At 37.7% G+C, this 22503-nt stretch overlaps 1 protein-coding gene across 14 annotated transcripts in view; it reads left to right on the top strand.

Moving 5' to 3' along the window:
* The window catches only part of plxnb2.S (plexin B2 S homeolog), a 106984-nt gene that overhangs the window by 75680 nt on the left and 8801 nt on the right, over positions 1–22503 (top strand). For all 14 annotated transcript variants that reach the window (XM_041588522.1, XM_041588521.1, XM_041588524.1 and 11 more), the window contains 16 exons: positions 2086–2188; positions 4426–4562; positions 7038–7205; positions 8811–8928; positions 9780–10010; positions 11820–11996; positions 13278–13414; positions 15702–15802; positions 16839–17068; positions 17882–18060; positions 18740–18806; positions 19075–19221; positions 20167–20323; positions 21183–21283; positions 21796–21880; positions 21976–22130. In XM_041588522.1, the coding sequence (XP_041444456.1) occupies positions 2086–2188; positions 4426–4562; positions 7038–7205; positions 8811–8928; positions 9780–10010; positions 11820–11996; positions 13278–13414; positions 15702–15802; positions 16839–17068; positions 17882–18060; positions 18740–18806; positions 19075–19221; positions 20167–20323; positions 21183–21283; positions 21796–21880; positions 21976–22130 (2293 nt within the window). The remainder of the gene's footprint in view (positions 1–2085; positions 2189–4425; positions 4563–7037; positions 7206–8810; positions 8929–9779; positions 10011–11819; positions 11997–13277; positions 13415–15701; positions 15803–16838; positions 17069–17881; positions 18061–18739; positions 18807–19074; positions 19222–20166; positions 20324–21182; positions 21284–21795; positions 21881–21975; positions 22131–22503) is intronic.

The raw sequence follows: 22503 nt of genomic DNA, 5'->3' as shown, positions 1-22503 counted from the left end.
CATTCAGTGCACTAAATAGAATACTTCAGCATTCTTTATCACCTGTGTAGAGACTAATAATATGGTGTGATTGTTACTTGAAGTTCCTAAACTTGACTGTTTTGCCAACCTGACTGTCCTTTCACAACATGTCAGTTAGAGTTTCTAATGTTAACAGACTGCTGAAGCTAAAATATGGCAGCCCCCATATGGGGGATCAGATGAGTAATGTAAAAGCATCTGCAAATACTTTTATGGCAAAATTATAGATAGCAAGCAAAGACAATATTATGATAGATGTAAAAAAAAGGTTTAATTTCTGGTATCGGTATCTCTTTAACACCTGAAGGTACTTGTGGACTAGTAACTCATAAGTCTAATAAACCCTCCTTTTAAAAGGCTCAGTTGTTATCCTGGTGACCTGCCAAATTCACTTAAGCTGACCAAAAACGCACAGATCTGTCGTACGAATCGAGGATTCATACGATTTTCGGATCGTGTGTGGAGAGTGCCAACATCTTTTGTCCGGTGGAGATCGGTCGTTTGGTCGATTGGACAGGTTTGATTTTGACCCGACCGATCCCGCCGGAGCCCATTGTGCATCGTAATTGGATCGTTCGGCCATACGGCCGAACATTCAGATTACCCCCGGTATAGCCATGCTCGTTAATGGCATATTGGGGAAAGATCTGCTCGTTGTCGCCAAACGAGCAAATCTTTGCGTCTATGGCCACCTTTAGGCTTCTTTTATTGCAGGCTAGTAGTAGGGGTGGCTTCCTTGCGTGGCATCTTTTTAGGCCATGGTTACGAAGGACTCTACTAAAAGTGATTGTTGACACTTTACCTAATGCCCCCTTCTCCTTTACCAGTTACTTTGTTATTGTCCATGGCTTTAGTTAAACCTTTCTGAGCAATGTTTGTGTATCCCTGTGAGTTAATTTTAGGGATACACCAAATCCAGGATTTGGTTTGGGATTCGGCCCTTTTCAGCAGGATTCGGATTCGGCCGAATCCTTCTGCCCGGCCGAACCGAATCCTAATTTGCATATTCAAATTAGGGGCGGAGAGGGAAATTGCGTGACTTTTTGTCACAAAACAAGGAAGTAAAAAATGTTTTCCCTTTCCAATCCCTAATTTGCATATGCAAATTAGGGTTCGGTTCGGTATTCGGCCGAATCTTTCACAAAGGATTTGGGGGTTCAGCCGAATCCAAAATAGAGGATTCGGTGCATCCCTAGTTAATTTGAGCCTTCTTCTTGAATGATCTGTGGTCCCAAGATTATTTGCATGTAAATGTTTGTACAGGTGCTTGTGGGGCTATCAACGTTTTAGAAATTGTTCCCAATATGGAACAAGACTTGTGGAGATCCACACTTTTTTGTTTTTAAGTTCCTGTTGCTTGATATTTAGGGCAAATACAGCCAGATGTGCACTCCAGTTTAATTAATAATTAAGACTATTGGGAAAATAATTAAGACAATTGGGAAATCAGAAGATTCTACAAGATAATACATCACATTTTGGAACAGTCGGCAATATTTAAGGGTAATTGCAGTCAAGGAGATTTAATGAGGCTGAGACCTATTTAGGGAAAAGTAATGGCGCTTTGCAGTACAAATAATGCCATTTGGGTGAGGGAGATGTGCCCAACATGGTAGGAAAATGTAGGCTTTAAATATCCTTTAAGCTGGCCATACACGGGTCAATATAAATCAGCAGCATATTGACCAGTATATGGAGCCCTCTGATGGGCTTCCTCAATTGAAATCTGGCTTAAAATCGCCCAGATGTCCATTGGCCAGGTTTGAAAAACCAATCCGATCAAGCACCGTATCGGTTTGTGGATGTGGTCCTTGATGCGACCACCTGTATTTTTAGCATTATGATCCAATTGTTGGGCCCTAGGGCTTATGATCAGATCAGTCCGATATCTCCAACCTCAAGGTGGGTGTATTTGGGAGAGATACACTCTTTTGGTGACCTCGACGAGTGAGTGGATCTCTGCATGTATGGCCACCTTTAGAAAGATCAAATGTATTCCAATTACATGTACACCATTGTAAAGCAGTACGGGGGTATTTACTGAACAGATTCTTCTCTTAATAGTGTTGTTTGTGAAGTTGGACGTGTGAATGGAGCTATTTCAGGCGAAGTTAAAATACAGATCAAAGACAAGACGGGAAGTTCAAGCCAGATTTTTAAGTACCAGGTGAGCAAATGTTTAAACTAAATCATCAGTCGTTTTGAACAATGTCTGTGAGTAAACAATGCAAGTGGAAGATGTATACCTTTATTAATCCTTAGAGCACACGTAAGGGTTAGGCCACACGAGGAGATTCGGGGAGATTTTGTCGCCTGGCGACTAATCGCCTCGTCTTTTGAGTGACTATCTCCCCGGACTGCCTCAGCGTTTTTCCCCATAGGCTACAATGAAAAGTCGCTAATACACACGCGGCGATGCGTTTTCTATAGTCGCCCGAAGTTGCCTCAGTGAGTTCGGGGAGATAGTCGCTCAAAAGACGAGGCGATTAGTCGCCAGGTGACAAAATCTCCTCGTGTGGACTAGCCCTAAAAGCAGAGCTGGAAAGAGAAGCTCATATTCTAATTCTGGAAATCTTTCCTAACTATTTTAAACAGTGATACATTTTTTTGCTATCTTTTGACAATGCTGGGGAAATGATAAAGATGCAGAGGAAGGATATGGGATTGCAACATATCACTTTTGATGACTTGCACTTGCTTCTTTCATAACCAGAGGCAATGCAAATGAGTGTGTGAGCTGAAGTCTGATTCTAACATTTGCTGCAGCGTTGTCTTTCAGTTTGAGCTGTATGCCTCCTTTGTGTCAAAGGATGCGGTCAGCTTCAGATGGTGGTTGTTGCCGATCAAAAAGCTGACATCTGCCCTTTGAGGGGGGGGGGGGTTATTCAATTTTTCTCTTTTTTTCTCTCTTTCTCGTATGAATTCTTTTTAATCTTTTTTTAGACACTCAAAAACCTCTTTACAAACTAAAATATTTCTCTGAGGAAAGAGAAATTAGTTAACCCATTTCTCTTCTGCTTAGAAATACATAGCAGCTTTAGCCTTTGTTTGTTCGTACTTCTATCGCCCCCGTCCCGTACATCGGGTTCAGAGTACTGGGGATATCTCCTGTGACTTCCCAGTGTAGCCATCCTCCTAGAATTCTGCCGCCCTAGGCCCGGTCCTATGTGGCCTTTTCACAAATCTGGGCCTGGAGATACTAGATTCATAATAGTGAGTTTTATTTTATTAGTGCAATTGTGTTAATGCATATTAATTGTAATGCTTTCTAAATAAGTGGGCTGTAACATGACATGCTACTCCCTTGCTTTGGCTGTTTCCTTTATGCACCTTAAAGGAGAACTAAACCCCCCTAGGTACAAAGTCCCCTTCCACTTCCCTCCATTGGCCCCCTCATCTCTTCCCTCCATGGGCCTCCAAGAGTATCATAATGGACAGAAGATGACATCTGGAAACTCCTGCTGAGCTGCTCTGCATTTTTAGCTCAGGTTTTTTAAACAGGGCACTTTTTTACATAATAAGACTGGGTTGAGGGAGAGATGAGAGGGGCCGAAGGAGGGTAGTTAAGGGGGTCTCTTGTACCTCTTGGGGGTTTAGTTCTCCTTTAAGTAAGCAAGCACATAAACTTATTTGCATTTCAGAAGATTATAACTGTCTAAAATATGTTTAAACTAATGCGGAAAAAAAAATCCAGAAAGGGATAAGCACATGTAGCTTTCTCCGGTAAGCTCATAGCTTTCTGATAAAATTACATTTACAAAAAACTTTTAAAACCATTTGGAATCTTTAATGAATGTACAGTATATTGGATACCTGCTTACAATTACAATTTATTTCAATAAAGGGCAATTAAAAAAACAAAAATCCTACTATTACCCCAACTGTAGTGTGGGCTCTATTAGCCTGCACTTTTAGTTAATGAAAATATAGTTGCCCAACAGGCTCCCTTTAAGTAGACTTAACAGATGCACACTTCCCTTTAATTCCTATTCAGTTTATATTCACCCTAGTTATCCTACGCTAAACCTAAATTCACTGTACAGTACCGTTATCAGAGTCAGCAGAAAAGTAAAGCTGATCACACGTGAGCTGATACTTAGACAATATTAGCATTTGATTCATGTATGCTTTTATTGACTTCAAGTTTCCCTGATAGTATTGCCAGTTATTAAAGTCTGGTTTTGTGGAATATGTGGTTATGTGTGGTATATTGGGCAGATCTTACAGCATATAACTTAGTTAGAAGAATGGTTTATGATGGATTTTAGCAGCAAATCCAGAGTATATGTGTCATTTTTGTTTGCATATTGCCATGCAAATCTTTAAAAACATAGTAGCAATTATATATTGGCAAAACTTGTTATTGGTATTGTTAACAGCATTTTTTTTTCTCTCCAAATGTAGACTCCAAACCCAGAGTCTCTACATCCCATTGAAGGCATAATGGCTGGTGGTACCCGCCTGACAATTCAGGGCCAAAAGCTAGAAACAGGATCCATGGAAGATGTCAGAGTGACACTTGATGGCATACCTTGTGCAGTGTATGTATTTATATATGCACAAATATGTTGTTGTTCGGTCATAGTTACATGTGCTGTTGTGAATCCAAAGGTACACACTTAAGGTTTACATGCCAAAGCGGATAATAGCTGCCTAATCAGCCCCTCCATACGGGGTCCTTTTATACAGTCTGCAGCTTATTGGCCCAAGTATGAGGGCTTTTCAATTGGATGCTGATTCACATAATCTAATAATAATAATAACAGGAAAATTGGAAAATCCAATTGGGCAAGGACCACATTGTGTCCTAATAAGTGCTTATGGAAAACGGCCTCATCAGCAAGCCAGACTTAGATACCGAAACTGTTGTAGGCATATTAACCTAACAGCCTTTTAAGTCGCAACCTGAACATAGATAGCCCTTCATGCTTTGTGGCTACATTGCTGTATATGACTGTGAAACCGTGTCTAAAATAGTTTTCCTTAAACTGGAATATACTTGCATCAGTTTTTGCTTTTTCATCATCATTGTTTATTAATAACAAAATAGGAGTCTTGCGATCATTAAAAAAAAAAACATGTTGCAGAATAAAGATGGGATCAGAGGAATTTGCCTGCAAGTCTTTTCTATCTTGTAAAATGTGTTCATTAAGAGCTGAACTTTGCAATCATCAGTTGCAATCACCATGTTGGTCTCTCAACCGATGATTGTGGTATTCAGCAAAAAAAGGCAATTGGTGCCAAAAGATATCGCAGTCAACGTACAATTGCACAGGCCACACTTCTGCATAGTGGTCAGTATGTTCATTTTCAGTGCAATTATTTGTTTCATTAGCTTATCAACAATATCATCCAATCAGAATGAAATCTTGATAGTCCACAGGTTGAGTTTTTGGTCAGATCACACAATTGTTTTGGTCTATGGTGCTGCTTTTAATAACATACAGTTTGGGCAGGCAAATCTGTTCACCTTATGGCAACCTGCCTGATGTTTGAGCCTGTCATGATAAATCAAAATTTAAGACATTTGTATTTACCTGTTTACAAACATGGACCTGCTGCAAAAGACTGCTGTGCTACCAGTGATTTAAATCTATATTTTTTTTGTCCAATATTTCTGCTTTTATGATTGCATACAGCAAAAACGTAGAGATTTTATTCTGAGGTGTGAGTCGTTTAAAGAGTTTATCAGCTAGCAAACCTTTCAAACATTCGTTCAAAAATAGTTTTACATTTTGGAAGACTTCACTTATTAATGTTATTTTGCACACATCTCTATATTTTCACCTGGGTTATTAATAGATAATAATGCAACCAAAAAACGGACATAAATCACCTCCTATTAGGTGGTATACAAAAGGTTCACTGTTGACAACATTACTTGGTACATCGGATCTGTTATCCGGAAAGCACCGAATTATGGAATGCCTGTCTCCCATAGACTGCATTTTATGCAAATTTTTTAAAATGATTTCCTTTTTCTCTGTAATAATAAAACGGTAACTTGTACTTGATCCAAACTAAGATATAATTAATCCTCATTGGAAGCAAAACCAGCCTGTTTATTTCATTTTTCAATGATTTACTAGTATGCTTAAAGGGATACTGTCATGGGGAAAAAAAAATTTTCAAAATGAATCAGTTAATAGTGCTGCTCCAGCAGAATTCTGCACTGAAATCCATTTCTCAAAAGAGCAAACAGATTTTTTTATATTCAATTTTGAAATCTGACATGGGGCTAGACATTTTGTCAATTTCCCAGCTGCCCCATGTCATGTGACTTGTGCCTGCACTTCAGGAGAGAAATGCTTTCTGGCAGGCTGCTGTTTTTCCTTCTCAATGTAACTGAATGTGTCCCAGTGGGACATGGGTTTTTACTATTGAGTGTTGTTCTTAGATCTACCAGGCAGCTGTTATCTTGTGTTAGGGAGCTGCTATCTGGTTACCTTCCCATTGTTCTGTTGTTATGCTGCTGGGGGGGGGAAGGGAGGGGGTGATATCACTCCAACTTGCAGTACAGCAGTAAAGAGTGATTGAAATTTATCAGAGTACAAGTCACATGACATGGGGCAGCTGGGAAATTGACAAAATGTCTAACCCCATGTCAGATTTCAAAATTGAATATAAAAAATTCTGTTTGCTCTTTTGAGAAATGGATTTCAGTGCAGAATTCTGCTGGAGCAGCACTAATAACTGATTCATTTGGAGAAAAAAATTTTTTTTCCCATGACAGTATCCCTTTAAGTTATGAAGATCCAAATTATGGAAAGATCTGTTATCCAAAAAACCCCACGTCCTGAGCATTCAGGATTACAGATCTCTTACCTGTGCTTTGGAAGTGTTAGAGGGCTGCATAGCGGGAGAAATGGCAAACAAGGCACCAGTTTTACATGTTTGCAACAAGCTTACTGATTTTCCGTTCCATGCAACATGCATTATGTTGATTTGCTGTTAATTTTGTTTGTGTTGTTTATCTAAACTATAAATATATATATTTTTTTTTTATTTTTTTAAAGCAAATCTTTTGGTGAAGAAATTGTTTGTGATACAGGAATGGCTTCCAAAACAGGAGAGGTTGCAGTAATGCTGTTTTATGGCAGCGATACAAGAATAAATGCTGGTCACTTTATATACAAAGAAAATCCATCAATTGCTCATTTTACTCCAGACAGAAGCTTTGCCAGGTGAGGAAAATATTATTTGTATCTAAATTTAAGACTTAATAGTGTTTGGCAATTGGTATGCATTCTGAATATCTGCTAATTTTGTGCCCTCCAAATAAGTACAGGTGTAAATAATGCTTAGGACAAGTGGTCAATGAAACATTGGGCTATTAGGCATGGGCTCTTGGTTGCCTATATATAAATACAACCCTGGTGTAGATTACTGACAACTAATTACTGGCTACTTTGGGTACATTGAATTGGTACATTAGCATTGGTACAGGTAAGCAGTGGAGTAAAGCTGCCCATAGATAGATGTGAAGATGTTATTCTTTGTGCAACGAACGCTTCTTCGTTTCAGTCTGACAATCTATCATTAACCATTCAAAATAACAAACCAGACAATGTTCTGGCCATTAAGTGACAGACCACAATGATACAAATGTTATATCCCAGAAATAGCAGTGACAGTCACTCATGGATATTGTCAGATAGGCAATACATGCAATGATATAATCATTACCTGATAATGTTTCTGACCTGTCCAATCGACTAACCAACCAATTGCTATGGTATGAAAAATGTTGGGACACTCCACATACGATCCGATCGTATGAATCTTCATTAAGTATGATTGTATCTTTGCGTCCATGGCCAGCTTAAGGCCCAGTGACTTTTATCTAGATTTTTATCTTTCACTCCAACCAGGTTTCTGTATGGGCAGTGGCACATTGGACAATTGTAGATGTTTTTCTTAAACATGGTCAAATCTTTCAAAATTGTTTTCCATTAGTTCCGGTAGGAATCATAAGGAAGCACTAGGAAAGATGATTGTAACCGTAATCTTGCCAGAAAAATGAGTCAAGTGCGATTTTAAAGGCAAGGTCACACATGGTGTTTTTGCGTTACTTTTTTTAAAATGTACAGTAGAGCCTAAATATACCAATTAAACCACACACGCATGATAATATGCATTTTTCAGCCTGACGTTTTCTTTTCCCAGCATACATTTGTTTTTTTCTCATTCCCCACAATTTTAGCAAACTTTTGTGGAAAAAAAACATTTTACAACGTAAACAACATGTACAATATGCAACTTAATTAGGGCACCAGCATACAACACCATAAATACATATATGCACAATGAATGTATTAACAATAGGACAGTTTGGGGGTTTGCCCCCTGTGCCATTGCCCTTATGGTTAAACATATTTGTAGTACAACAAATCACTTTTTGTCTTTTAAACAGGGCCGAATTTGTGGTAAGGCCACAAAGGCCCGTGCCTAGGGGGCACATTTGTAGGGGCGGCATGCCGCCCAGCTGCATCTATATTTCTGGCTTCCTACAAGACACCCAGAGCAGAGTTACATCGGGAGCTGCTGACCGAGCGATGAGTTTTCAATGTAAGCTTTTGGTAGGAGGCACACACGCTTGCACGTCGGTGTAGGGAGGCGCAAGAGGCAACCAGCCTAGATGACCTTCTTTGCAAATCCGATGCTACTTTTAGAGGGAAAGATATGCTCCCACAGATAACCAATTTTCAGTGTGTATGAAAAGCAACTACAAGCTGATGCATAATATATCTTATATTTTAAATGTACAAATTGTTTTTCTAACCTTTCAGCGGTGGGAGACGTATCACAATTTCAGGGTCAGGATTTAACCTTGTGCAGAATTTCAGAATTCTTGCAAAACTGCAGGGAGAAGACAGTCCTATAGTTACAGATGAAGAATCCAAAACAGTAAGATTTCAGTTTTGTCTATGCATGCAACTCACATCTCTTCTGACTTCCTTCTGTTTTAGCACTCTTCTTTATTTATTTTGAGTTATCCTAGAATTTCAGTACACCCTAGAAAGACATTTTCTGAAAATCAAATTTTCACTTGAAGTTGCTGTTAATATATTTCTGTTTATGGTCTTTGCTTATTTCATTTGCAATTGCGCTCCATGCACTAGCGATGCTGCCCTCTTTTGACCTGCTCCGATGCTGATTTGTAAACGGGGAGAGGGAGGGCTATATCTGGGCTGCAGCCCCCGGATTGGCGCTGCACACAGAATAGAATATCGCAAGTGGCTGAATACATAACATATGGCTAACAGGCAAGCCATTCCATATTTAGGCTTACATTTCTCTGAAATGGTGCTTTGCTAAAGCCACTCACTTTTGCTGCAGAAAAGAGCAGTAATCCGGCATTGAGCAGTTCTGCCTTTGTTCTTTTAAAAGTGAAGAACAAAACTAGACACCCTCCTGGGTTTATGCATAGTAGCCGAGATTATGAAACACTTGAACATATTTTCTATTGTTTTTAATCTAAAAAAAATAGTTTTTATTATTTCATGAGCTAAATAGGGAAACACAAGCTACTCCATGTTTGGTCCGTGTGATGTAGATAACTTGCTCACCATTATACAACTCCCTCCCTTTGCTGTGACTGTTTTGTTTGCAGGAATCTAGTATGCAGGGAATCCTCTATGCACTAGGAAACTAATCACCTGCCTCCCAAGGACCATGCATGGGATAGCTTACATTTTTTCCTGTTAAACTAAAGAAATAAATGGTTATCTCCTATAACCAAATTTATTGTGTTTCAGATTGCACAGGAAGACGTCCTTGAAAAAGCCAATGACTCTATGATTATATTTTCATCTCCACAAGTGCCAGAAAATTACTTGAAATCTGGGGTTATAATTGTGATTAAAATGGATGGACTTGAGTTACCTCTGCAGGCCAATGAACTTTCTTTCACTTACATCCTGGATCCTGTGTTTGAGAATTTCACTGATGGTATTAAGAAGCAAGTGAATAGTTTCATAAATGCTAAGGTAACCATCTTAGTATATGGGCAGAGATAGACTCTGCAGCATTTTCAAGGCATCGGTTATAGGGAGTGTATATTGAGAGAGCCCATTTGTTAATATGACCTAATGCTAAACATTGTATAAGAAGACTTAAATAAAATGAATATGTATAAGTGTAACATATTTATCTGTGGCAGGTTATAATGTGCACATTCACCATACTGATAATGTTCTTGTCTCATGTCTGAATTGGCTGCATCAGGCCATGGATAGCGGTGGGTGTGCACAGTCTCCTGGGTGACAATCACAGGGTATTTGCTGCTGACATGAAATGACATTCAAAAATGCCCTTTCTGTTTGTTACCACTTTCCATCTTAACAGACGAACCTCTGATTAGAAATACCCAAATTGGGTTTACTGCTGCATCCAGCAGAAAAATCTTTCTGCACACCCCAAAATAGTGTTATGCATCAAACACTGCCTATGTTGGAATTTTCTTTACTGCTAACCCCTCCAACTGTCAATAATTAATTATGCTTTGAATTTCAGAGGATGTTAGTTTATAATTGACTTCTTCCCAATGTATTGCAGTAGCTGATGGTACTACTTCTGAATTGAAGATCTCCATTCTGAACAGAAATATACATCCAAAGGATTTTCTCCCAATGTTTTATTGTAAAAAGCAGCTCCTTCTGTAGTGGAATACAAACTTTTATATAGGAATTTTGTTTTCATGCACCAGTAATACTCATTTAAAATGTATTGCAAAGAACCACCATGTTATGGTTTAAAATAATAATTTGGAATAGATTGACTTGAGCGTAGTAGGTACATGGTTTGACACCAATTTATACCTGAGGAAGGGATTGGTTAGCACACCTCCCCGAAACCATTGTGATTGGTGTCATACCGTAAACTCATGAAATACACACATTTGTTATTTGCAAATTGATGAAAGTATTTATTTGTACACCAAGCTAATATGGCAGCTGCTATCCAAAACAAACAGAGCTTCTAGAGCTGTTTACTCAAGTATTGTAAATCATGCTACAGACTAAATATAGTGTTCTAGCTTGCACTACAGTGGCTAATCTATTGGCAATAACTAGTGATGGGTGAATCTATTTTGATTCGCCAAAACATTTCCGAAAAAAAATTGTGAAAAATTTGAGAAACGCATTGAAGTCAATGGGCGTCAAAATGATTTTGATGCATGCCTTTCCTACACAAGCAACTGTTTTGTCGCAGCAAATTTTTGCAGCAGGCGGCGAAATGTGTAAATTCGCTACAAATCCATGCCTGGCGAATAAATTCGCCCATCACTTGCAATAACCTTCCTCTGTAGATTTCCTTCTGCTTTAAGCCTTTGTGGTTTTAAAGATATTTAAGTTTGTGTTCTTGGGTGCCCTTTTGTCAGCCTACAGGCCAAGTCATAAATGAATACTGAATAATAGGCCATCAACTATACCCATCTATGAAATGTACACTGACCCTTCTGGCTGTCCACATTACTGACACTCTTATTTTCTGCATTGTGTTGCTTTAACTAGGATTTATGTAGTCCCCACCAGCTTTAGAAGTACTGTATATGCAACCCACAGAGCATAATTGCAATAGTGTAAACATTGGTGAGCATTATTTATAAAATCATTACTTTATTAGTGGTGTATTTTACACTGAGCTCTTTGTAGTTTTCACCAGCTTTATAAGCACTGTATATGCAACCCATAAAGCATGATTAGAATGGTCTAAAAGTTGGTAAACATTATTTATAAAATGGCTACTTTTTGTGGTGTTTTTTTTAAACTGAGCTCTTATTTTTTTTTCTTAAGGGTTATAATCTCAGTGCTGCAATGACAATTGAAGAGGCTGAAGCATTTGTGGGTGAAGGCATCTGCAAGATAAACACTCTTACATCTACTGACTTGTACTGTGTCCCCCCGGAAGAACAACCTCCACCAAAGAGACGTCAAAAAAGAGACACCGCTAATAACTTACCAGAGTTCATAGTACGTAAAGCTTTCATGTATACCTAATATTGTATTCCATATATAACAAATCTGTCTCCAACTGTGCATGCAGTGAATGGGACTAATTAGTTAGCTTAGCAGCTAGCACTAAAGCAACTTGGCACTTCTGTTTTGTATGTAGAGTTATTTCCATTATACCTATAGCCAGAACAAGAAGACTCTTTTGCCAATATGCAAAGCCTCCACCCAGGGCTAAAACCAGATATTGGTGGGCACACAACTCCCTGGGAACTGCAGTGGCAGTGATTTTGATACCCAATGTAGCAGACAATAAACCACACAATAGGTGGATATGCAGTAATTTGTAATGTAAGCAATGAAATATATAGGTGATGCAATAAAAGTGAAATAATAACACAATGAATGTTAGACAGTAAAAGAAGTATCAGCCCATCTCTGAATATGTCCGTTGTCACTTTAAGAATGGTGAGTGTGCACACTATGGAATATACCAAAGTTGTACAATTAGAGATATGTGCTACAACACCAAATTGATGCAGGACGGGTGTGTAAAGTAAATGTCTCACCAACTACCAGTAGTAGGTAAAGAGAAATATATCCTGTGAGGCAGAGCAGATACAGGGAAGCAGTCTGACAGCATCCACACTGAGCTTGGAATGCTGGTGTATGAGAAGGCTTCCTAAATTCCTGAGTTGATCCACTGCACGTGTCATGGATGCTGATGGGTAATCCACAGTCTGGATACAGGGAACATGCTGACAGCAAACTACAGGGCTGAAGTGCTATCCCACAAGGATTACTTCCCTAGCAATACCTCAGGCGGCTGCACTAGTCCTATTCACTATGATGGCTGAATGGTAAGGGTTAACTCACTCCCTGCACTCTTGACTATGGGATTCCCTATATGGGTAAATGTTCTACAGGTGAAACCCCTAGCTCCATCCTGAAACATAGCAGGAACACTCACAGGAGAGATTGCAAGCTGTCTCTCATTAGTTCTGTGCAGAGTCCATGCTTTTCTTACTTCTCTTCTTCCTCGATAAGATCTGCCTCGCTCTCATTTTGGCTCTAAACATCCTTCAGAAAAGTCACTGCTGACTGGCCAGGCTATAGCTGAAAACTTACTCAATACAATACAAGCAACGGCCATGTTTTTGGTTGATCCAGATATAAAGTCACAGAGGTATGCATTTAGGGAAATGGCAAGTAACACAACATATATTAACATGATGAATTTCACAAAAAGTCTTGAGTGTTGGTGATATACTATAACTTTCTCACTTTTTTTTTTATCTATAGGTAAAATTTGGGAAGCGTGAATGGGTCCTGGGAAAAGTTGAATATGGACAATCCCCTGCTATTCCTCTTCACATTATTATTCCGGTTGTTCTCATTCCAATGCTTCTTATCATTGGAATTGCAGTTTACTTTTACAGGTAAGCTATCTGGTAGAATTTCATGATGGGCAATTCACAGAACTGTGGTACCCTGTTGCTATCCAGCTAGCAAGTTTGATATAAATAACCCAGTCCTATTTTAAAAGTGGAAATATAACACACATCCCCATGCATACAAACTTCACTAATAAATATAAATGTATTATTTTTTTACATGCATAGGAATGAATGGAAACCATAATATCTTTAAGAATCTTTTTCAACCCCCTTAAGTTGGTCATACACCTAAAGCGTTTATTTTCTGTACTAACATTAAAGGAACAGTAACACCAAAAAAATGAGTGTTTTAAAGTAATGAAAATATCATAGTGTTGCCCTGCACTGATAAAACTGATGTTTGCTTCAGAAACACTACTATAGGTCATATAAACAAGCTGCTGCTTTTATTTTTTGATGTTACTGTTCCTTTAAGAGCTAAATTGTCAGTTGTATCTGACAATTCAGCATTAATGTTTGGCCTTCAAAGGCACCCACTAAAAGCTTTTCATCATGTCCAATCGATGAGACGACCGTTATCCAAAGCTTTTGCTGAAATCAGTTGCCTCATATCCCACCATACACACACTGAATATTGTTTCATACAGTCGCTATTGGTACATGTATGGCCACCTTTAGGCTCACCTTTTCATGCATGCTCTCCCCACATTCCATAGCGAAGTGATGGTTTCTGAGACTTATTAACTAAAATCCAAATATTTCTCAGTATTTTCTTAAAACAACTTTGACCAAACTTACCGTATTTATCAATAAATTAACTCTGAAAAATGTGGCATGGGAAAAAACTTGATAAAATTGTGAAAAAAAACCCCCAAATTGGACGGATTTGACGCCCGAAAACCACATATTAATTGAATTATTATACGAAACCCAGTGCATACCGTGATGACTTGTGTTAAATTGTAGTATGATGTAGTGGGTGATATTCTGAGACAATTTGCAATTTGTTTTAATTATTTATTAATTTGATACATAGGGGATTAATCTCCATTACTGATAAATTATGTAATTTAAAATACATCAATATTATTATTCACTGCAAATATTGGCTAGGATGTATCCATCTAGAGATGTTTGCCCTGATGTAGGATGGGTATTGCAGATTTTATCACCTAGTTTGGAAATGCTATAAGAGGAGGCATATTGGAAGGAAGTAGTCACCTATATATCTGAGTAAATTACAGTGAGGTTTGTTCTGGAGGTGTGCCTATTAGGGACAATAAATTCTGATACCCGTTCTTTAAGTAAGGGAATACTTCTTAAAATAGTTCTGTACTATGCTCGAAACAATATTGTATTGGATGCAGGCATCATCTCTGGTTAAAATGCAATGGTTAGAGTTGGTGAAGAGGGCAACTATTTAAAAAGGCTTATGAGGGAAGGTGTTAACCTGTGGCTTTTAATGCAATATGGAAAAATTGCCTGATTGGTGAATAATGTTTTAAATGCTTTTTGGGGGTTTTATTTTATTTTTTCCTTACTTTTTTTTATCTTAAATTGTATGATATATAACATTTATGTAATTATTGTGATCTAATTGTAATGGAACTTGCAAATAAAAAAGGAAACATTCATATTCGCTTTAATTTGTTGCAAATGAAGATAATCAATATAACCTTAACCTAATCGGCAATTTATTTTCTTTCTCTCAGTTTTGTCTCTTTTTAAAGTGATACTGACACATTCCTATACATGTCAGTATCAAGTAAATGCTGCACCCGAAATAGTTCACCTCAAAGCTCCCCTCAAAGCCGCCCCAGTCCCACGACCCACTGACACTACTAACGGATCTTCTGGGTTGCTTCAGTGGCGCTGGGCTGGGGGGCGGATCGATCCTTCCATAGGCTGAATTCCTGTTTTCATTCGCAATAAGCCTATGGAAGGATTGCATTTTCCCCAGCACAGCGTCACTAAAATGGCTCTGAAGATCATTTAGCAGTGTCAGGGTTGAGTTAACGCAAGTTTGAGGTGGGCTTTCAGGTGAACTATTCCGGGTGCAGCATTTACTTGATACTGACACATTCCTATGATTTTTATAGGAACATGTCCTTATCGCTTTAGCTTTTGAAATTCTAATGTCAGTGATTCCGTTGGCAAGGGCTACTAACAGACTTCAGCAACTATCAAAAAGCCACAGATTTGACATCCTAGATCTAAATTCATACATTTTACTCTCCTCTAACCTCATATTGCCACTGTTCCAATTTTAGTTTGCCAGATGCTCTTGCGTTTTGATATGTTGCTCATTCTTTTTTTATTGCTTATCAAGGCGGAAAAGTCAACAAGCAGAGCGCGAGTATGAAAAAGTCAAACTGCAACTCGATGGCTTGGAAGAGAGTGTGAGAGAGCGATGCAAGAGGGAATTTACAGGTACTTCAGTGCATACATGTGTGGAGTTTGCTGTGATGTTGATTTTTTTTATATGGGGGTTGGGATTCAAATTGCAAACAAACATTTAATACCTTCTATAATGTACTAGGGAAGTATATTCATTTTGAATGTTATTAAAGTTGTGCAACTTCTTTTCAACATGTTTCCTTAAGCAATGTAAAGGGCCAGTAACCGCAACATATGAAACTCATTGTTTACATTTAAATGAAATATGGCCTTCTCCATCCCTTTTCTTTTCTATTCCCACACTGGGTCATATTTAAGCTGCTTACCTGGTCCCTTCAGATCAAGTCGGCAGTTTATCTGCCTGTGTCTGGGCCCTCCCCAACTACTACCTTGCCAAATGAGTGGATCTTTATTTATGGCATCTTTAGTTCCTAGCAGCGGAGGCAGCCATGCAGCACCATGCAGAGCTGTAGGACTTCTATTTGCAGCAGATAACAGATAATCTTGTCTGGTTTAAGAAGGCATAGTAAAAATGTTTTTAATGCTGTTAATTGCTTGTATACATTTTTGCTTACATATATTTCTTATACAAAACAGGACTGTTCCTACCAAGAAATCTTATTTTATGTAGCTGGACAGCCAGTTATAATGCATAAAGTTTTTACCTGTTAACTGACCCTTTAAATTAATCCACAGACTAAACTAGGGGCCCAGTGCGATCAGGGGTCCATCTAGCTTTTTAAATGCTTATTTCTATTTTATTACGCTGCTGGGTCCAATCGAGGTACCTGCTGGGAGAAGAAGGCAGGTCCTAGCAGTGGTCATGTCATTGAGACAGTAGATATGTCATTAATTCACCACTGCTTGCCCTTGTTACTTTCTTGTTTCGTCCTTTTATATTTTTACTTATCCTGGTAAGGAAATGACTAGCTCATTGAGTACTAAATATTTTAAATTAGAATTGTTGATTTTTTAAATAGAAAGTTAAATGTAATGTTAGCGTGATATGCTTATTGAGAAGTAAAAAGGATGTGTACTAAATGAAGTTCAATTTTGTTGTGTGTTGCAGAACTAATGATTGAGATGGAAGATCAAACCAGTGACCTCAGTGAAGCCGGTATCCCTTTCCTAGATTACAAAACATACACAGACAGGGTGTTCTTCTTGTCATCCAAAGATGGGGAAAAAGATGTGATGATAACTGGAAAGCTGGATATCCCAGAAGCCAGACGGCAAACTGTAGAAGTAGCTCTAAACCAATTTTCTAATCTTCTCAACAGTAAATCTTTCCTTACAATTGTAAGTAAGGGCTCATTGCTAGCATTTACCTTGTTTCATTACTCTTGAGACTGTATAGGGCTTGTAGCCATGAGCGCATGAATCCTTTCAGTCGTAGGTTCTTCAATCTATGACATGGAAAGGGTTAAATAACTTCTACCTCGATTCAAAGTGTACAGATAATGTACATGTACTTTATGCATTCTGTTACCTCTAATAGTGTCAACTGCTTAATATTTACTTTTCATTTTCAAGTGTCCACCTTCATCTTGGGCTTACTGAAAAAGTGGTTCAAATAGCTCCAATATACAGGCTGCTAAATTTGTGATGGCCCTTATGGTCTCATTGTCTTTTAGAATCTCTGACTGCAACAAGCAAGATGACTTCTGTTAGAGCCGAATGTGCCCAAACTAAATTGACACCTAAGTGGTGTGCATCAGCTTATTGTTTAGAAGCTTTGATTCTTATTAATGGTTAGTAAGTAAGTATTTTGTTCAAAAGGATGCATGTACTGGTAATCTTGATCTGCTGTGGTAATGTAAAGATAGACCAGATTAAACAGTCTCCCATACCAGTGTCCAAATTATCAAGAAATTATGAACTAAAAAAAATCAAGCATTTTCAAAATAATATATTATATAGCAAACATATGTTCAAAAAGTATTTACAGGTCAGTGTTTCTGCTAGCCTTCTTTTTAACTAACTGTACCTACTATTCTCTACGTCTGTACTATATGCATTTGTTAGAATTTTGTACCTGAGCAAAAGGCATTGCATGATCTATTCTAGACTGAGCTTTATACAGTACTAATGTCCCTTCCTTCTTTCATCCAGTTCATTCACACTCTAGAAAGCCAAAAGGACTTCTCTGCCAGAGAAAAGCTCTATTTAGCCTCCCTGTTAACGGTGGCTTTGCATGGAAAGCTGGAATATTACACTGATATAATGAGAGCATTATTAATGGAGTTGCTGGACCAATATGTAGCCAAGAACCCCAAGCTTCTCCTTCGAAGGTAAGGCAAATTTAATGAAAAATCAGCATAAAGTACAGTAACATTCAAGCCTTTTAAATACATACTGATTTTTGTCCATTCGGTTTCATCCAAATTTTCTATATAATATGAATTTTGTTCTTTGCGAGCAAAATAAATAGTAAGACGTTATGCCAAAAGGATTGAATTACATTTTTGTGCTGGAAGGTTGCTCAGATTTTTTTGCCGTGTCACAGTAGGAGTTTAAATGTCACATGCACTTGCATTTATACTGAATTGCTTATGAGACAGGGGACCAGGGAAGTGCATTGTAAGTATACTTAAATATACTTTGATTTAGCCTTAAGAGTGCTTCCACAACCCCCAAATTTCGGAGTTTAAATGTCAGTCTTCTTCTTCAGATGTTCATGGTGGCTTCGATAAGTTTATTTTGGCCCATTTAGAGTTTTTGTTTAATTTCTGGCCACTGCACGGCTGGACAGTATTTATTTTCTATTGTTCTTTACCTTCTGTGCCTGTTACTCTTTTATATTGTCAGAGTAACAGGAATTGATTAACATTATATTTTATGCCATTAGTCAGCCACAACGATTTTGATCATTTTATAAATATCTGTTTTTCATACCATAACATGACAAGCAAACTGGCATAAAGGATATTTTGCATTTCAATCTCAAATCATTTTTGATCTTTTCCACAGGTCAGAAACTGTTGTGGAACGGATGCTTTCAAATTGGATGTCCATATGTTTGTACCAGTATTTGAAGGTAAGTAATGGATAATATGGGTAGCTTTTCAGCTTTCAGGGATAATGTCATTTTATTTCCATGGAGTACATAGTTTTGGCAGATGGCTTGTCTCATTTAATTATGTGAGAATATTTTATTTGTGGTTAGCGATATATTCTAGTAAATCACTTGGGCATTGTAACTTAAAAGGAAAATTTCCATTGGAAAAAGTTTCAAGATGTCGAAACCTGATTTTTTTTCCCTAGATCCCTTTAGGCTATTTTCTAATTCTTGATTCCAAATGCAGGACACTGTTGGCGAGCCTTTATACAAACTCTTCAAAGCAATCAAACACCAAGTGGAAAAGGGCCCAGTTGATGCTGTGCAGGCTAAAGCCAAATACACACTCAATGATACCGGATTGCTAGGGGATGATGTTGAGTACACACAGTTGGTAAGTGGATTGCTTGGTAATTTAGCTGCACATAAAAAACACACTCAAAGTCTTTTTTATGTGCAGCACTCTTATGAACAAATAGAAATGTTATCTCTATTAAACATTTTCAGTAATTGTTACATATCAAAACGTTGACCCACAAAGTATCAGCCTAGCTAATGCACAAATGTAATTTTTGGTGTGGATAGTAAATGTCTAATATACAGCTGTTCTGCTTCCCCACTGTCTTTGAAAATAACCAACCCCAACATGAAGCTGCATGTAGAAAGTCAGATAGTTTAGGGGATAGTGAATAGTAACTTGCGTATTTCAGAAACTGTACAGATTTTTTAAAACTGATTTTTTAGTTATTTAGTGTTATATTTCCATACAATGAAGAGTGATTTATTTTCATTATCTTGAGAGCCCCCTCCCCCTTTTTTTTTTGTCACAGATGTAACTGTGTTTGTGCATCTTATTATATTGGTTACTATGCCTTCCTACCTAGAGTCTGAGTAAAGTAAAGTTTGTTTTGAGTCCAGCCAATAAGCAGAACCTATTTCTGTGAAGATTCTCATTTATCCAGGTCATGGTATATCTGTAGTAATAAGTCAAATCAGCTGGACTTGCTGTGTTATTCTGAATTGAGAAAGCCAGTCGGATGACTGGTGAAACGTCTTCAAGAAAAATACAGCAAGTCCAGTTGATTTGACTTATTACTACAGACAGAACCTATTTCCATCTTTTTTTTTTTTTTGGCAAGATTCCTATCTTTATTATAGGATGGGGTACTATGATCCCCTTTAACACGGTAAACATTCTACATCCTACATTAGGCAATGAAATTAAAAATGAGATGCACAGTTATTTTAATTTGTGGTTCATAAAGCTATATCACATACTTTACCTGGGTTTCTTGAGTAAACAGTTAGAAAACACTAACCTGTTATTTCTTCTTTGCAGACAGTCAATGTAATTGTACAAGAGGAAGGTGCAGAACCAGTACCAGTAAAAGTGCTGAACTGTGACACTATCACCCAAGTAAAGGAGAAGATTGTTGACCAGGTTTACAGGAACATTCCTTATTCCCTACGGCCTAAGGCTGATAGTTTGGCTCTGGGTAAGCAGTGTTACGAGGTAAAAGGTATCTTTGAAACTGGTTTCCTCAAAGGCAAATAGGCTATTCTTGGAGGAGCAGATTAACCATTCCTTCTATTGCGTTAAATATTCTGGCAACAGATGACCTTTATTTCTACTGTGTGAATATGCAGAGTCTGGAGAACACTAATGCAGTGTTTCACAAACTAGGGCTTCCTTGCAAATCTATGATTGTAGGGTCTGCTATTACTTACTGTCTCATAGTACCAAAACATTTTAGCACTTACATTCAGTGTAAATGTCCGTGTCTTTCAGGGTTTATACAAATATTTGCAGACATATTTAGACCCAGACATAATATCCAAATACATTTTTCATAGAAATAAGTGGGGATTGGCGTAAGGCATAAAATACAGATTTAACTTCACAGAAAACCTCTTTTTCTGTGAAGTTATTTCTATGGGCAGAGGAGGGCCTTAAAAGAAGTTGCTGGACATTGGGGGAAACTCAATCCTGGGACTCGATTTTCGCATCTGGACTTATAAAATACAGATTTGCCAGTTATGATTATAATGACCTTAGGGCTAATATACAACCATAGGTTCTCAATTGCACATAGAAATTTACCAGTAGCAACCAGTCAGCAATTCTCTTTAAAAAGGCTGAATTTAGTTCTGTGGATTATTTGCATCAAAGGACAGTGAACAACATGGGACCAGCAACACATTATATTTCTTGTACATTTAAGTAACGTGTTTTTGTTATTGGCTGGTTATATGTGCCACATGTACACCCTTCTATTGTACAGTGCTGTAAAGTATGCTGTCACCTGATAAATGTGTTTTGTTAATAATAATACTATAACTTTAATGTTTTCCCAGAATGGAGGCCAGGGTCTACTGCACAAATACTCTCTGATCTGGATTTAACATCACAGAAAGAAGGGAGGTCGAAACAATATAATACACTCATGCACTACAATGTAAGTTCCCTTTCATTACCGTGATATGACTTCTTGCCAATGCATATTGACTGAAAATTGCATCAAATAATTTCTATTATAGTATTCACTGTATCTATTCATAGGACTGCTGCGTCATATTATTTTATACTTCATATTGCAGAGTGCAAGGAAACTAAGTTGGTTATTTAAAACAGGAATTATGTGATTAACGGCAACAGGAATGTGAGGACAGCATATAATTTATTTACTGTCTGTTAACTTTAAGGCAACTTGAAGTCAGAAGTGTCACACAAACATCTGTAATATCATTTAGACATTCCAGAGGAAAGTCCGGTAGATTTGAAGAAATATTTTTCCCTAGAACGGTTAGGAAAATGCAGGTACCATATGTGCCCTTGCATGTGTTTTTCTAGCAGCAGTACCACTGCATATAGCTAGAGCAGTTTGGTTGGATTGTCTATTTATACATGAGTAATGTGTTTACTGAAGTAAACAAAGCTATACACCAGTATTTTATTTTATTTATATAGATCAGGGATAATGCCACACTTATTCTGTCCAGAATGGGGATTTCTCAACAACAAGAGCAAAATCACCAAGACATTCCAGGAGAACGTAAGAATACAAAGTTATATTGTTAACCAGTAATAAATAAAACATCAGCTGCTTGAAAACAAGATGTGTGACATTTTTTTACCCCTTTTCTCTAGGACATGAACTGTTAGAGGATGAAAATAAAGCATGGCACCTTGTCCGTCCAGCTGATGAGGTGGATGAAGGCAAATCAAAGAGAGGAAGTATGAAAGAAAAGGAAAGAACCAAAGCAATAACAGAAATATATCTAACTAGGCTACTTTCTGTGAAGGTAAGATATTAACTTTGGGTACATACAGTATGAATTATTTTGAATCTTTACTCCAGATATCCCCAAGTAAACTGCTACCATAACCTATCCAAAGTCTGCCATGCTTATTAATGCTGTAGGTGAACTTGAATAGCGCAAATGGAGATAACAATGTATCTTAGATGGGTTTGGTCTGGTATTGGATCTGTTATATTTAACCTATTATCCAGATGCCTTTCCATATTCTGTACTGTTCTGTTTTTTTTTCAAACCGCTCTTCTTTTCTGACTGATTTACATTTTCTCAGGACTAATCATCTTAAAAGAGTCTTGTATCTCATGTTAATAAAGCTAAAATCCATACGGAAGCCTTAAAGGACAAGAAAAGAGATGCT

The sequence above is a fragment of the Xenopus laevis genome, chromosome 3S (genome assembly GCF_017654675.1).
Source record: "Xenopus laevis strain J_2021 chromosome 3S, Xenopus_laevis_v10.1, whole genome shotgun sequence".
In the NCBI taxonomy this organism is placed as follows: domain Eukaryota; kingdom Metazoa; phylum Chordata; class Amphibia; order Anura; family Pipidae; genus Xenopus; species Xenopus laevis.
The sequence above is the reverse complement of the archived record's forward strand: the minus strand, read 5'-3'. Positions and strand labels throughout refer to the sequence as shown.